At 54.0% G+C, this 16,778-nt stretch overlaps 1 protein-coding gene across 2 annotated transcripts; it reads left to right on the forward strand.

The window, feature by feature from the left end:
* The first annotated feature begins 6,301 nt into the window (after positions 1–6,301).
* On the forward strand, positions 6,302–13,398 carry LOC116819422 (uncharacterized). 2 transcript variants are annotated; one of them, XM_075071967.1, is made up of 3 exons: positions 6,302–7,191; positions 8,393–8,488; positions 9,377–13,398. In XM_075071967.1, exons 1-3 carry the CDS (start codon positions 7,023–7,025, stop codon positions 11,278–11,280), a joined length of 2,169 nt encoding a protein of 722 aa, XP_074928068.1. In that variant the 5' UTR covers positions 6,302–7,022; the 3' UTR covers positions 11,281–13,398. The 2 variants fall into 2 exon arrangements, with proteins under 2 accessions (XP_074928068.1, XP_074928069.1); XM_075071968.1 differs by having other exon boundaries at positions 9,380–11,333.
* The last annotated feature ends 3,380 nt before the right edge of the window (positions 13,399–16,778 follow it).

The raw sequence follows: 16,778 nt of genomic DNA on the forward strand, positions 1-16,778 counted from the left end.
CTTTTGCTCGCCAGAGGCCTAAACAGGAAGACTCCATATTCTTATTGCCTTCCACTTTTCCACGTTACTTAGGGTTATGCTTAGTGACACCAACAGGTTAGGGGAGAGACCCGGGTAAAGGGCTGGGGCCAGGCAGGAAAGTGACTTCACACCAACAGCCCCTCCTCGCCCCAGCTCTGCTCCCAGGGGGTCTGCAAGTCCCAGAGCTGCTGCCCTCACTGACCCCCGCAGGCTCTGCCCCCCTGAGCGCCTGCAGGAGCCGAGCCAGCTCTGGGGAAATTGTATAAACCCTGCACTTGGTCTTTCTCTTGTGTCTATGACCCGTTCCTGCACACAGTAAATGTGCGTGCAGGATCCTAGGTGGGGGTGGGGATCACCCCAGTGTGATAGAGAGGGGCCACTCTGTGACAGGATTGCTATACCTGTGTAGTGTGCCGGGGCGGAGCTCATCAAGGCCGTGCAAGAATACTACCTCGCTCTCATACAGGAGTGACACCCACTTCCTATCTAGCACTCCTCATCAGTAGATCTCATAGTACTTTATGAAGGAGATCAGCTGTCACTGACACCTTTTTACAGATGGAGAAACTGAGGCAAGCTCCAGTCACCCATGTCCCCTCCCACCTCCTCTTGATCACCTGTGTAGTTTTCTTCTAGTGGCTTCTTTATTTGCCTTCACATCTCCTCCAGTGGTGCTGGAAGGACTGGAAAAGTGTATGAGGGGCGGGAAAGCCACCAAAAGTCAGGGAGCAGCTTAGGGAGGCCAAGAGGAGCAGAGGAGTGACTCCCAACTAGAGCCCTCCCCCTACCTGTGCCCAGATGCTGCTCCCCATGAGTCCCCCCTTCCAGGGCCAGTGCAACCATTTAGGCGAACTAGCCGGTTGCCTAGGGTGCCAAGATTTGGGGGCGCCAAAAAGTGGCGCCCCCCAAAATTTTTTAAATGGTTGCAGCTGCTGCTGCTGGAGGGGCTGAGCTGCTGGCAGCAGCAGCTGCCTGCCGCTGGCAGCCCAAGGTATCCCCTGGGTCAGGTCGCCGCCGGTCATCACGCCCCTGAGGTCAGTGCGCCACCGCCGCAGCCCGGCAGCCCAGGCCCCCCCCCCCCCGGGGTCAGGGAGCCACCGCCGTGACCCGGAAGCCCAGGGCCCCCCCCCCCCGGGGTCAGGGAGCCGCGGCTCCAGTGGACCTGCCGCAGGCATGCCTGCAGCAGCTCCACCGGAGCCACGAGACCTGTGCGCGGGGCAGCTCAATGTCCCAGCGCCTAGGGCGCCAGAAACCCTAGCGCCGGTCCTGCCCCCTTCCCTTTCTGGCTCTGCTCACAGCAGCTATTCCCCCATGGACGAGTGTGACTACTGCTTAGAGCAGAACACTTGGCCTGCTGGGGGACTTTAGCTCGGTCATGTCCGCTGTCCGGGCCTCAGTTTCTCCATCTGTAAAATGGGTTAATGATAGTGTCCTGGCTCCCTCTGTGCTCACCAAGTGCCTATGCTCTCCACAGTGTGTGTTTGGGTGTGGAATGGACCTTGTCCATCTCCCCCCCAAGTCTCTGTCATCTCTGATCTCTGTAGACCAGCTTACACTCCTGTTGGATCTTTCCCTGTCCTCTCCCCAGCAAACCTTGGAGCTCCAGAGGGGAAAGAGTGTCTGATGTTCCATTCTGTGCACTGTGGTTCCCGCGATGAGCCCTAATGCTGGGCCAGGGTCCCATTGTGCTAAGTGCTGTACGAACAAGAACAGGATGTATGATCCCCCCTGGGCTGCAGCTTGCACTCTAGGTTCCTGCTCGGCTGTTAGGTGGTGTGGGAACCTGAACACGTTTTGGGAGGGTCCTTCCTACACAGGACTCCTGCGTTCTGCTCCGGCACTGACCCGGTGCATGATCCGGAACAAGTCACAGGCCTTCCATGCCTCAGTTTCCCACCCATAAAACACAGATAATGAGATTTGCCTTTCTTTGTGAAGCGCATTGAGATGCCTGGCTGGAGAGCCCCATGCAAGTGCTGAGGGCCAGAACCCCAGCAGGTGTAAATTAGCATGCCTTTCGGGGGCCAGTGGGTGTAAATTGGCTTAGCTCCATGGGAATCAGTGGAGTCAGAGTCCCAGCAGGTGTAAATTAGCATGCCTTTCTGGGGGCCAGTGGGTGTAAATTGACATAGCTCCAGGGGAATCAGTGGAGTCAGATTCCCAGCTGGTGTAAATTGGCATTGCTTTGTGGGGGCCAGATCCCCAGCAGGTGTAAATTAGCATCACACCTTGGGAGTCAGTGGAGTTAGATCCCCAGGGGTGTAAACAGCCATAGCTTCCAAAAACTCAGCTGATTTACACCCGCCGGGGATTCGCGCTGCGGGGCGGGCACGGGGAGCCCGGCAGCGCTGGAACCGGATTCCCGATACACTCCCCGCAGCGGCTGGGTCGGGGGCAGAGACAGGGCGGGGCCGAATCCATCCGGCCAGATCCGCCCCCTTGGGCCATGTTCTGCTCCGGCGGGAGCGCAGCGATGCGGATCCAGGAGCTGGTGCCACCAGAGGGCTCTGGTTATTGCGAAGGGACGGGAGGCTGCTCTGGCTTATGCCTTTGCTCTCTTCCTCTGTGTTGCTGCTGCTGCTGCTCCTTCGCCAGGATATCAGGGGGCTGAGCTTCCTGGGTCAGGCGCTGAGTGCCAGCAGCTGTGTCCATAGTGACCCAAGAGCCAGGGCTGAGCAGCTGCTGCGCCAGGGAAAGACCTTCAGCGAAGCGCCCTCTGCGCCCAGCCCCCAGGGGGACTTTCTCCGGTGCCTGCGATCTGCCCCGAGCTCTGCCCACACCAGCTCCTGAGCCGGAGCCTGCAGGTGATTGAGAGAAAGCGAGAGAGAGAATTCGGTCTTGGCTGTGGCCGGACTGTAAAAATGGCTCCTTCTTACCCTCCCCTGCTCCTGGGGGCTTGCGAGTCTCCGAGCTGCTGCTGTCACTGGCAAGTCCGGGCTCTTTCCTCTTTGTATGAGCGGATCCAGAAGTTCCTATTCTCCCCTGTGCGTGTGTGTGGGATTTAACTTGCTGAAGGCGGCAGGGAGCTGCGGTTGGCTGTGGGTGGAAATGTAAATTGAATGTCAAAAGGCGCTTGTATGATCATGCACTGAAAGATGGGATTTAATTAGCCAGCGCTTGCGAAAGTATCTTTGCTAGAGAAGGAGAAATATGTTGCCAGCAACAAAAGAAAATGCAATCAGACGTGAAAATCAGCTGCTAGAGCACAGGATTGAAGGGTAGAGAATACATTTGTAAAGCGCGCTGGCCCTTGGAATTGCAGGTGAGTGAAGGTGACTTCAGTCGCTGGAAAATCTCTTTCCAGCAATATCTAAAGAGGGTTATAAACCCTCAGCTTCACAGCTGATAGGTCAGTATTAAGTGATATAGACTAACCAGCATAGCTTCTGCTAAGCAACATCATGTTGCTAAGCTATCAGAGTTCACCAACAGTGGCTCTCCCCTTTCCAGACTATTGTATCCCTTTCCGGAGTCTGATTTGTCATGTGTATCCCCAAGTTTCACCTCACTTAAAAACGACTTGCTTAAAAAAATCAGACCTAAAAATACAAAAGGCGCACAGCTGCTATTACTGAACGATTGCTTCCTTTCTCATTGTTATCATATCACTATAAAACAAATCAATCGGAATATAAATATTGGACTGACATTTCAGTGTGTAGTATATAGAGAAGTATTAGCAAGTCATTGTCTCTAGGAAATTTTAGTTTGTACTGACTTCGTTGGTGTTGTTCTGTAGCCTGTTGTGAAACTAAGCAAATATCTAAAGGAGCTGCCGTAACCCCTGGAAGGGTTCTGTGTACCCCAGGTGGAGAACCACTGCAAATAGTGGACAATGGAGAAGCAGTAGACAGATTTAATTTGGACTTTCAAAAACTTTGACAAAGCCCCTCACAAAAAGGTTATGAAGGAAACTAAATGCTGATGGAATGAGAGGTAAAGTTCTGTTCTGGGTTGAAAACTGGCTAAGAGACAGGAAACAGTAAGTATAAATGGCTAGTTAACATAGACGCAAAAGCTTAATAGCAAGTCCACACTAGGCGGTTTAATATATTGGTGATTTGGAAATGGGGTGGCCTCCTTTGCAGATAACTAACTGGAAGAGTTTTGAGTCAATGATTAACTCTTAACCATTAACTAACCCAGCTGGGCAAGTCACTGTCAATGAATACAGGGCAATGCGCAAAGGAGGGAATGATTTGAACCCGCTGCTGTAAATTGGTGGAAGTGGGTGAAAATAAATGGAGGCAGTTTTCAGCAACTCAAGGCATGTGTTACTGACTCCACAGGATGTGCTTTTGGGGTTGACTAAGAAGATTTGTGTCAGCTGCCCAAGGAAAAAGGTTTAAAATATAGAAAACAGTTTAGCTTTGAAACATGGGCTAAAAACCAGAGACAGATGCTCTATTCGTGTAAATTAGCACAGAGACACTGGACAAGTGCTGCCCGGATTTACCCTCTGTAGGTGGGACTAGCACATGGAAATCCCATGGGATACACCATCAACACAGAACCTCTCACAATGCTTTTTCCACAGAGTCCCTGCTTGGGACACATCAGTATTTTAACTCTTCCTTTCTCCTTCCCCCACAGCCTTTTGCCTCTTTTCTCCATCCTGACACCACCTGCCCCTCTGAAATCATGGGGTGTAATTCTCCATCTGCCTCGCACTTTGTTGCAGCCTGGTCGCATCCATGCGAAGCAAATGCAAAAGCTCCGACATTCTGATCTGGTTGACTTTTTGCACCCACCCTGTGTAGATGTAAACGATCCACCTCCAGGAGTAATCGTAACACACTTAAAGACCTAGATTATTTGGCCAGAAGGGACCTCTTTGGTCACTAGTCAGATGACCTCTGTATGATTTCACCTGGAAATTCATGCAGTGAAGGGGATTTTATTCTTATAAAGTGTGTGCCACAGCAGCCTCTATCCTCAGAGGCTATTACTAGCACCAGCTGCTGAAATTCCTCCTTTAGCTCAAGAGGCTTAAATATGTGCTTTGGTGCCGCAAGGTTCTGTTTTCAAATTCTGCTACTGATGTTTCTCTGCACGTGGCTTTTTCACAAGGCTGTGGGAACCCTTGTACCCTTAATTATTGGGCTCAAGGGAGATTATTGTTGTAATTTGATGGCCATATGGAGCTGAAATTTAGCCAATGGATTAGGGTCATTTCATTGGAGACAGGCAAAAACGGAGGCTTGAATGCCATGCGGCAGTGAAAGAGGACTGTGTTTTGTATACTGCTTGAAAATCTCACACTGTTTCAGGACTGAAGTTATGTAAAAATTTAAACCAAGCTCTTTTCTCCAAATTTCCTGCACCAAACGCCATGAGATAAAATCACAAGAATACAACGAGTTTCCAGCCTCCTAAACTGCAGAGACACTTGAAAATGTGACCGTCATAGGCTCAAAAAACAGAAAAAAAATTACACCCCCCGTTCCCCCAGTATCGTGTTGTTTTTTGGTTGGGGCCTGAATGTTTTGGGGTTGGCAATTCTGTAGTTACCCTTCCCTTTCTGCTACCCTCCCCCCAGCACACCTGTATAACCCATGCGTCTCCCCTCTAATGACAGGAACACCTAGAGCTTAGAGCTGGCTTCTGATGGTGGGGTCAACCACTGGGTCTCTTAGGTCTGGCAATTGCAGCTCATGCTGTTGGATCTAGAGGTTGCAGGTTTGAGCCCCACCCATGAGTGGATATTTTACCTTTCTGCTTCTAGCCAAGAGAGGGTGAGGGATCCGATGCCATCAGTAGATGAAAGGGATCTGATCTCTTCCCCTCCCTCCATTCTTATCCTTGGCTGAGTCTGTTCCTGGCTTGGAACACAGCAAAGATGGGACCATGGTGGGGGCTGCCAGGAGAATGCAGCCACCGGATGGAGAAATTGAAGCTGGTTAACATAGATTTTTCCATATCAGCTGATCTATCTTGCATGTGCAGCTGCTTCCCTCCAGCCCCTGTGTCAACTGCACAGAGTAGCCCCTGGGTATGGGGGAAGAAGGGGAGACCCCCCCCCCAACACATTCTCTTGAGAGTCCAGACTCCCCATTGCCCCTGCTCCACGCCTCCTGCTATCAGATCCTGCCCCACTGAAATGATTAGGAATTGGGTCTTCTTGCAGTTTCTGAAAACTTCACCCCTTAGTTCTAGAGATGGTTGGAGACACCTAGATGGAAACCTTATGCCATCGTAATATGCAGTTCTGTCATCAGATTGATTTATTTCAGGGGAGAAAAAAGGGAACAAAATGGTTTGATGTGTTTTGAAATGACTCATTTTGAAATTTTGAAGTGTGTGTGTGAGAGAGACATGCCATTATATAACGCCAAATAATAATGAAACGAGTCAAAACAAAACCTTTCAAACGACCCAAAACAATTTATTTTTCAGGGAATTTTCCTTTGCCGAAAATTTAGAAATTTCCAGTGTTCATGCTGACTCTGAAGGCAGGTCTGTTTAGAAATCACAAAACCCTCCGTGACATGGAACCTCCATACTCTGCATAGCTGTGCTCGGTTACATGTCAATGTCGGGAGCTTTCATGACCTTCGTTATCGTAGCATTTGAGCACTTTGCAATCACAATTTTTAACATATATATTCATGCCCCTCCCTCAGTGCTATGTGTTTGTTGGAGAAGCCAGGTCCAAGAACTGGGCTCTGCACTGGCGGCGGAAGGTGGGAAGGTTTGTGAGGGTCCTTACTTCCTGAGAGAGTTTATTCCGCTGCCTTAGGCCAACCTCCAAGAAAGTTCTGATTCATGCAGGGCCACCAGCTGCTGTAATCAGAGTAACGCCAACTGAGTCCACTTAATAACCAGGCATCTGATGCTGCAGCCCGGAGTACTCCCAGAAATAAGAGGTAGGGGCGTAGAAGCACAGCAGGTCTGCATAGGGGAGGGAACAAGGGGATTCTAAAAAGCAGGGGTATGGGAATGACAGTCACTCCAGGAGGCAGAGGGCAGCCTGGCCCTGCAGTGCCTGCGCCGGTGGGCTTATGACTGGGGCGGCAGGTGCTGAGTGGAGGAGGTTTTGTTGTTGCAGAGGCCAGTGGAGGAGGCAGGAGCCGCTTCTCACCATGGAGCAATATGTGCTGCTGGACCCCCGGCAGAGGGCCCTGTACAGGGATGTCATGCAGGAGAGCTACGAAACCCTGATGGCCCTCGGTAAGTAATCGCTTCCTCTTCTCCATAAGGAGCCATGACTGGCCCCATTCAGAGGTCTTCTTTGCTGGGGAGTCGCTTCCTGCTTCCCTCTATGCCCCAGAACTCAGGGACGCAGTGGAGAAAGGGGTGAATGAAGCCATGGGAATGGGACCCAAGGGATGGTGGTAGCTAGGACGCTACCAATTTCAGGCTGTGAAAAACATGTCACACACTGTGAAATAAGCCCTTCCCCATGAAATCTGATCTCCCTCTGCTGCTAGGAGTGCCCCAGCCAGGGGGCCCCTAGCTCCGGCTGCCCTGGGGAGGCACAGAAGTTGTCCAACCCCCGCACAAGGGGAGCGGGAGAGCTCAGACCCAGTTCCAGGAAGCTGCCTGGTTGCTGTCTTCAGAGTCGAGCTCTGAAGTAGCATGGAAGTGAGGTGGTAATCCTGTGGAACACACACACACACACACACACACACACACACTCTCTCTCTCTCTCTCTCTCTCTCTCTCTCTCTTACTTTACCAGTTTTCAAATCCGATGGCTGTGAAATTGACCAGAATGGACTGAATTTGGTAGGGCCCTAGTGATAGCCGAGGGAGACAAAGGCAGAGGAAAAGGATCTCCCAAAGGCAAGGCAGCAGAAGCCAGCTAAACAGGACAAGACCCTTGCCAGAAGGGTCCGGGAGAGGAGGCGGTGGGTCCCTGCACAGGAGGCAGCAGAGAGAGTGAAGCGGACTTGGCCAGGAGTGGGAAGAACAGGCCCCTCACAGTTACTAGGAAAGGCAGTTCAGGGAGGCTGAATCTGGGTGGGAGGGTGAGCATGTGGGGGTTGGACACAGATCTCCCTTGAGGAGCTTTGGGGAGAGAATTGATGGATGAGATAGGCTGAGTGAGAGGGGTGGAGAAAGGGAAAAGCAGCCTGTTTAACAGGGGCAGGAGTAACAGGGTGGGGAAGAAGCTAGTATAAACGGGACTCCTCTCTGATGGGCTGTGATGTCGTTGGGTGTCTTGAGCAGTGAGGAGAGAGGCTGAAGGTGGATAGGAGCCAAGGCTCCTCACAGAGGGGAGAAGGACTAAGGACCTGGTTATGGCCAAGAGCATGAGCCCCATGGGCTTCTGGGAAGGGGCCACTGAGGCCGAGGGAGGCGTGGTGGGAGGCAGTGCCCAACTCATTCTGATCTTGCTCATTTTGTCGCCTGCCCTGTCCCCGAGCAGAATTTCCAATTTCCAAGCCTGACCTGCTCTCCCGGCTGGACCGAGGGGATGAGCCGACAGCCCTGGATCTCCACATGCCCAGAGGTGGCCGGGCAGGTGAGTCCCTCTCCAGGAAGGAACGGATCCCTGCAATGTCACGCATGGCTTCCCACCAACCCTGACTGAGCCCCGGGAGTGTCCGGATGGGCTGCAGAGGCAGAATCGGTCCCCTCCTTTTGGGGTAGGGTATTGGGGGGAGATGTGGCTGCTGGCCATTCGATCTCCCTGCTAAGGGCAGACAGAAAGCAGAAGACCAGAAGTCTGAAGTTTAGGCAATGCGATGTTTATTGACATTAATCAGGCAAGCATATCCATAGCTCTGCATGCCGGCAGCTCCTTTTTTTTTTCCAGTGTCCCCGTTCCCCATCCATAGCAGGCATAATTATACCTGTAGGGCACACCCTTGGTCCCGCTCCTTACAATTTATGGTCATGTGCCATTTTGGAGGGTCTTGGGGCTTCGGTACCACTTCTTTTGTACCCCATGGGAAGGGTAGGGAGTGAGGTTATGCTTCGGTCAGGGACAGGCATGTCTTTGGCCTGTTAGTGTTTCTTATTCCCCACACACACGCACAATCCCTTCATCCCTCTTGATTGGTTGCCTGACCTTGCCTTGAGATGGGATTTGAGGCAGTTTTCAAGTATACGCTTGTATATTACGCTCCCACTCTACCCAGCAACACTTTAGTGCATTTATCATCACCCCCCCCCTCCCCCACCCGCATCTGCTTGTGGGCAGATGTAACACACAGTGTTCTTTGTTCATCCATATTAGTAAGAATATAAAAATATCAAAAGCCAAATAGGCCAACAAGACCCAAAATTGTATCTCAGGCAAAGATAGAGGCCTGAACGCTGCATTATCATCACTAACACTCCTCGGCAGTTGTGGTTTGTTCCCCTCGCCGGGCAGGGAATGACTCGTGTCTGGGTGTCTCTCCCCTAGCAGTGGATGGCACCGCCAGTGGGAAAGAAGAGGAGAAACCCCAGCAAGCAAGCCCGGAGGAGCCAGCCTCGGAAAAAGCCGACGGCGCTGGGAAGGCTCCCCAAAGCCCTGAGGCGGGGGACAAGCCGCCGGCTAACAGCGGGGAGAGCCCCAACACCTGCGCTGAGTGCGGCAAGACCTTCAGTCACAAGTCGGCGCTGGCCAAGCACCAGAAGATCCACACAGGCGAGCGGCCCCACGAATGCCCCGACTGCGGCAAGACCTTCATCCAGCGTTCGGACCTGACCATCCACCGGCGGGTGCACACTGGGGAGCGCCCCTATGCTTGCCCCGACTGCGGGCGCCGCTTCAGCGTCAGCTCATCCCTGCTGACCCACCAGCGCACCCATGCGCCGGGCGGCGAGAAGCCCAACCGCTGCCCACAGTGCGGCAAGAGCTTCGCCGACCCCAACGCTTTGACCCGGCACCAGAAGAGCCACCTGGGCGGCAAGCCGTACGAGTGTGGCGTCTGTGGCAAGGCCTTCGCCTGGAGCTCCCACCTGGAGCGGCACCAGCGCATCCACACGGGAGAGAAGCCCTTTCAGTGCGGGGAGTGCGGCCGGGCCTTTGCCTGGAGCTCCCACCTGGACCGCCACATGCGCACCCACGCTGCGGCTGTGGAGGAGGAGGAGGCTGAGGAGGAAGCCCCACCCCCGCCTCAGAGATGTGCTGACTGTGGTAAGCGCCTCAACCACCAGACAGACCCGCAGCGCTTCAAGCACAAGGGGACGCAGACCCAGGATGGCGGTGGTGTGGGAGAGGGGCCCAGCCAGGTCGAGGAGAGTGGCCCTGAGCGGCCCCACCGCTGCGAACAGTGCGGCAAATGCTTTAGTCAGAGCTCGAACCTGCTCAAACATCAGCGCGTGCACACGGGCGAGCGCCCCTACGCCTGCCCGGACTGCGGGCGCCGCTTCCGCTGGGGATCGGCCCTGGCCAAACACCGGCGCACCCATGCCCGGGAAAGGCCTGCTGAGGACCCAGAGCCGGCCCGTGAGACTGGCGCTGCCGGCAAGCCATACCCGTGTGGGGCCTGCGGGAAGAGCTTTGGCTGGATCTCGCACCTGGAGCGTCACCGGCGCATCCACACGGGAGAGAAGCCCTACCGGTGTGGGGAGTGCGGACGGGCCTTTGCCGTCAGCTCCCACCTGGAGCGGCACCGGCGCATCCACACCGGTGAGCGGCCCTACCGCTGTGGCGACTGTGGCAAGAGCTTTGCCGTCAGCTCCACCCTGCTGGCTCACCGGCGCACTCATGCCGCCCGGGAAGGGAGGCCTCACCAGTGCCCTGACTGTGGCAAAGGTTTCACCGCTGCCGCAGCCCTGGAGCGGCACCGCCGGCTGCACCGGGGTGAGAAGCCTTACCAGTGTAGCGTCTGCGGCAAAGGCTTTGCCTGGAGCTCACACTATGACCGGCACCGGCTCACTCACACTGGAGAAAAGCCCTTCCCCTGCGCCCACTGTGGCAAGCGCTTTGGCCGCAGCTCCCACCGCAACCGGCACCAGCGGGCCCACGCCCAGGTCGGCGCGGAGAAACGGCATGTCTGTCCCGACTGTGGCAAAGCCTTCAGCCTCAGCGCAGCCCTGGCGGCCCACCAGAGACTCCATGCCGCTGGCACCAACAGCCCACTCTCCCTGCTGCCGCCTGCCTGGTGGGAGGCCGAGAGGAGGACCAGGACAACCACGCCACCACCCGAGGCCTGGGCTCAGGATCCTGCCACCCACTTCCAATGCCCTGTCCCCTCATCCTCCCCCCGGGCCTGGGCATCCAAGTCTTTCTCAGCTCCTGGTGCATGGAGACCAGGGGAAAGGGAGTCCAGTGCTGCTGCCCCTCCAGAGTGCTGGCCCCAGCAACCTCCCAGCAACTAACATGGCTAAGCAGGGTGTGTGTGGGGGAGAGGGAACCCCTGTCTTTGGAGAAAGCCAGAAACATCCCATGCCCTGGAGGTGGCTGGGTGGGGGACTGGCATGTTCTCCCCCCAGCCAAGGGATTGTTTGTGAGGGGTGTGTGTGGCAATCTTCCCCCTCACACTGGCAGCATTATTCACTGCTGATGTAGGAAAATGGGCCTTTAGCCGCCTGGTAGCTGAGACCCCTTCCCCCCCGAATGCCATACGGCCAGGGGATTCCCCCGCACCCCATACCCAGGTGGAAATGAGAGCTAGAAGGGAAGGGGGTGGAGGGCTGGGTCTGGGATAGGAACTAGACGGGGGAGGATGGGGGATGAGATTTGGGGACTGGGGGTGTAGGAACCAGAGGGGGCAGCGGGTGGGTGGTGGGAATCAGAGGGGGGGGGGGGCTGAGTGTTTAGTGTTCAGGGGGTTGGATGGGAAGCAGATGGAGCTTGCAATGTATGGGTGTGCCGGGGGTGGGGGGGTATCTAGCATCATGGGATGTGGGATAGAGATGGGATTACGGAGCTGCTGCTCCCCATGCGACTTTTTCCACCTGCTCCGCTCTGTTTGCCTCTGTGCTGTCAGCAACTCGGAAGGAAATGGAGACCTCAGAGCAGACAGACGTGGGAGATGTGGGGCAGAGGTTGGGGGAGAGACAACCAGACAGAGAGTGGCGGGGGAGGGGGATCTGTCTCTGGAGCAGAGGAATGGCTTTGGAGCAGGGGCATGGTTCACCAGTGGGACTCCCTGCTGCTGGAGACACCTGGAGAAATAAACACACCAAGGGGCCTCTGTGGCTGGGAATCTGCCTTGTTATAGCCATTTAAAGGTGGGGGGCCAGTGACCCAGGGCCCAGCCAAGGTATGAAATTTGGCCTGAGAGCCACAGATGCACAAGCCCCACTCCATGGGACCTGACCCTCTCAGGTTGCGAAAGGCAAGGCTCAGGACTCTGCCTTGCTCTCTGTTCCAGGGGGATGAATTCACCCAGCACCATCCAGAGCAGCAACTGGTTTCCACGGGCCTCCCCTTCGTGGGGAGCTTAGAACAGCCTTTGTGGGCCCAGGGAATCCAGTGTCAATAGCATTAGCTTTGGGGTGTCCCATTTATATGGTCCCTCCTGCTTTCTGTTAGCCTGGGAGGGGTCACATTTATACAGTTGCCCCTCCATTCCGTTAGCTTTAGGGTATCATGTCTACACTGTCCTTCCTTTCCGGAGTCTCCGGGCAGCTCATTCTAACTGCTCCCCGTAGATTCTGCATGACGCATCCCGTGCTAGACAAAGGATGGTTAGGAAGGCTGAGCTAGTACATTTTCTACGTTTATCTTTGGTTGCACTAATGCTGGGTCTGACTGTGCCCCTGGGTGGGTGTCAATGGAAAAATCCTCTCTGGCCTCTTGGGGTCAGTTGGTTAAGTAGTGACGCTCACAGCTAGAGACAGACCGAACTGGGGAAGGAAGTTACTGCCTGAGCTCTGCAGTGATGTCAGACAGTCAGGGAGTGAAGGTCAAAGATAACAGTGCTGGGAAATGGCAGCGTTTGCTCTTCAGAGCCAGCCAGCTGAGAACTGTGAACTCACTGCACTGGGACAGACAGGAAATGTCCTGTGAGTATCAGAGGAAGCGGCCCTGAATCCTAAAGGGCTACGAATGACACCCCAAGAGGAGGGAACAGCGTGGGAGAAGGGGGGCGTCTGCCAGTTCCTGAGGAAGAGGCTGGGCAAAGAAGGAAGCTGGGGAAGTCAACAGGCCAGGCTGAGTTCATCAGTGAGGAGGCCACAGGGAGTCAGGAACTCTGACAGCTCAGCTGCCGGAATCTGCCTCCTGCCTGGGCTACATCTCCTAGTTACCACAACAGGTGACTCCTTGAACCTGGGTTCTCCCGGCCGGATCATTGGCTTTTGTCACTGGCTCGAGCTGTTTGTCTCAGGGAAGGGCCTGAAAGGTTGGTTTATTGTTGGAGGAGGTGGGTCCTGGGACAGAGATGAGTTGGGAATGGCACAGGGGTGGAGTTGGAGGTGGGACGAGGGTTTAACTTTTGACTTCCTTGCTTCGGATTAGAGGGTAATAAAGTAGAATGTAGTTTAGCAAAACTCAATGTGTGTCTGGAGTCGTTCATCTTAAAGAACAGGAAGGGGGTGGGGTGGAGGAGGGGTGTTGAGTGACAGAAGGAAGTGTATTTGTTTTTGCTGCATCCATCTGTGGTGAGAGCCCAAACAATAATATCCAGCTCTTAGCACTTCTCAGCTGCAGATCTTAAAGCATTATACAAAGGCGGTCATCTGTGGGAATTTCCTTCGGTACGCTGCATTGCTACCCCATGAGTGCAAAAGGGTTAACGCTGCTCCTGGAACAGTGCAGGAGATGGGTGTGTGGCAGCTCGCTGTCTAGGGGGAATGACTAGGTCATTGAGGAACTGATTGAAACTAACCCAGATCAACAGAGGATTGAGGAACTGATTGAAACTAACCCAGATCAACAGAGGATCCAGCAAGACAAACAATCACTGCCTAACAGGAAATCCCAGGACATGTGAACTGGACTAAGAGCTGCCCTTTTGGAGGGACACAGAAACTGAGGTGGTCAGACAAAGAGGAGGGGGAGACAGGGAGGGAGTCCATCGCAGCTTGGCTTATGGCACTTGCTTGGTCAGGATGGACTGGCATAATTTCTGCCTCTCCCTGCTGCCCCGTGGCCTTTCAGATCTGGTGTGTCAGGTGACTAATAAATGGCTCCCTTGTTTAGAAAAGGCTGCTTGCGTCTCTGCAGGACTCTTGAGATCCTGGTGCCCTGAATGGCTGCCATACAAGCCTCCTGCAGGAATCTGGCTCAGCTGGGTTTGCTGGGTAGAGAGACAGGAATGACTACTGTCAAAGACTCAGTCTCAGAGACCGAGGGCCTGCCCCATGGAACTGTGTGGGTCCTGCACACTGAAAGGGGTCATTCCTCGGAGCCTGGTGACAGTTAGGGGGGGATGTAGGCCAGATCTTGTGACTCCATGACAGTATCATTATCCCTCTTGTACACATGGGGAAACCGAGGCATGGCAGTGCAACCTGCCTTAGGTCACCTAGCAGGCCCAGGGAAAAGCCAAGAATAGATTCCAGCTCTCCAGAGTCACCAGTGGTGGATTAGCCATGCCACCAGCTGGAAGCATTCAAAACAAGCAGGAGAGATGCCTCAAAAAATCAGGAGATTGTCTTAAAAACCCTGGCATTTTTAAAAATGGCATTTTTCTTGCCCTTCTGGTCTCTGAGCCCTTGGGTTATACACTTGGGTCATGTTCTCAAGCTTTTTTCTGCAACCACAGGAGCTAGCAACTTACTTAGAATTTTTTAAAAAAGATTTTCCTACAGTCACTTCATTCCAGGAGCTGGGCACACAGCTTGAGACTCTTAAAATGGGGAAAGTTGGCAACCTTGCTGTGAGTATGATATGTGACTACAGGGAACATGGCTGGTGCTTGTAGGGCACGTGTGCATCTGTATCACTTTGTGCAAGGTGACTGGGTCTATTTATTGTTTCTCTCAGGACACAACTGGTTGGATTTTCAAAAGTGCCTCTAATTTTGTTTATCAATCCTGCTTTCCACATGCCCACTTTGTGGCCGAGCCCAGCCCCGGCCAGCTGCTGTGCACAGCTGCCATTGGTCTGTGCAAAAGTGGGGTATAAGGAATCAGGTGTGCAAGAGAAATTTCAGCAGCAGTGTCTAGATTTCATCCTAATTCCATTTTAACTGGAAACAGCACACCCTGCAGCTGGGAGGGCAGAGCTTCCTTCTATCCACCTCTGTGGAGACTGTCACCCTGGGGATACTGATGGATGAGAGCTGGTCCCTTCTGTTGTTACACACCTTCTTTCCAGGGAGGGGGCGTGATAGTGGGGAGATGTTTTTGCAGGGGGATGCCAAGTATTTTTTTTTGTTTTTTGTGAGCGGGCACTGGTGCTGAATGATTTCTGGTAGGTGTCTGAAGAGGGGAACTGGAGCCAATGGGTTGCTATGGTAGGGGTGATACCCCCACAATCTCTGCCAGATGGAGTGACCTGACCTCCTCTCAGCCCCCTGTTTGTGCTCTGGTTTTGGGGCAGGCAAGAGGCGGAGGGTGGCAGGAGAGCCAGGCCCTTTTGCTAGGGGAAGGGGGCTGTTCCCCTGGGAGGGGAAGGCCTTATGTGCCAGCAGGGGTAGATTGGCACTTAGTACAGCAAGGGGAGGGCTCCCTTAGGGCAGCTAATTAGGAAAGCCAAAAAACTTGGTCCCTCTCCCCCAGTTCTGCACCTAGAAATGTTCTGCTGGTCTGTTATCTGCCTGCCTGTAAGGTGTGGGGCCTCTCACATGGTGTTTGTGCAGCCCCTGGACTCACGGGGGGGGCTGATTTCAGTTGTGGTCTCTCGGGGCTACCATGATACACCGCAGCACCTAGGAGTCCCGCCATGGAGCAGGACACTGTCATGCCAGGTGCTGTACAAACACGGAACAAAAATATGGTCCCTGCCCTGAGAGGCTTACAGTCTATAACAACAAAGGGGTATGAGTAGGGGAAGCAACAGAGCCAAATTATTTCAGGGGTGTGTGGGGGCGAGGGGAGACAGAACAGGAGCCAAACTATATGGGGAGGGGAACTATTGGGAAAGGGAGACAGGAGCCAAAAGGGGGATGAGGCAGGAACCAGATGTGTTTTTGGATGTGTGCGCACGTGTTTGGATTTTGGGGTGCAAAGGCAGCAGAAGGCAGACAAGCAGAGTGAATACCACAACCTGGCCAGGGAAGGATGCTGCAGCAACGCTTCAACTTTGCAGGAAAAAAATGTTTTGTTGAAGGAACACAAACCCGGGCTCTTTAGTGGAGAAAATGATTCTCCCTGTAGACCACTTCTTAGGTAAAGAGAAGAAAGGATAAACTAGCTTCAGGTGGGAGACCGCCAAAACCAGCCACATGGCATGAGACAAGATGGCTCGCTCCGGCTAGCTGCTGGGCCTCTGTGCTCAAAGTGACCGGAGTTCTCTACCACAATGACACAAGCCTTGGAGAACATTAGCTTGATGGGGTTGTTCAGAAGGTGATTGGCTGCCTTGGCTAAGAACTCCATGGCCTATTCAGTGGTGGCAGATGGGAGCTTGGACACTAATCAGCCGGCAGCATCTGTCTCTGGCTGCAGCCAGGGGCTCCGTGTGACAGAGATGCCGTTGAAAGTCATGCTGAATGGGCAGCTTAGCAGCAGGGAGCTCTGCAAACCTGGAGGAGATGCCTGCTAAAGCCCACGCTTCTCTGTGACAAATGCCTGCTCAGCCCTGCCTGTGATCAACCCTTGGATAACAACACAGCTCAGCCCGCTTTACAGAGCCACCTGCCCTGGGTGAGCCGGGCCAAAAGCAGCTGTAGGATGCAGGCAGATGCCATATGGAGGAGTGGGGCTATCGGCTGCACAGGGCCGGCTCCAGGCACCAGCCGAGCAAGCTCGTGCTTCGGGTGGCA

The sequence above is a fragment of the Chelonoidis abingdonii genome, chromosome 13 (genome assembly GCF_003597395.2).
Source record: "Chelonoidis abingdonii isolate Lonesome George chromosome 13, CheloAbing_2.0, whole genome shotgun sequence".
NCBI lineage: Eukaryota > Metazoa > Chordata > Testudines > Testudinidae > Chelonoidis > Chelonoidis abingdonii.

Excerpts from the sequence above, each read along its gene's own strand:
- LOC116819422 (XM_075071967.1), top strand. The coding sequence starts at position 7,023 with ATGACTGGGGCGGCAGGTGCTGAGTGGAGGAGGTTTTGTTGTTGCAGA. Across the intron at positions 7,192-8,392 it reads CGAAACCCTGATGGCCCTCG|AATTTCCAATTTCCAAGCCT; the intron begins GTAAGTAATCGC and ends GTCCCCGAGCAG. Across the intron at positions 8,489-9,376 it reads GCCCAGAGGTGGCCGGGCAG|CAGTGGATGGCACCGCCAGT; the intron begins GTGAGTCCCTCT and ends TCTCTCCCCTAG.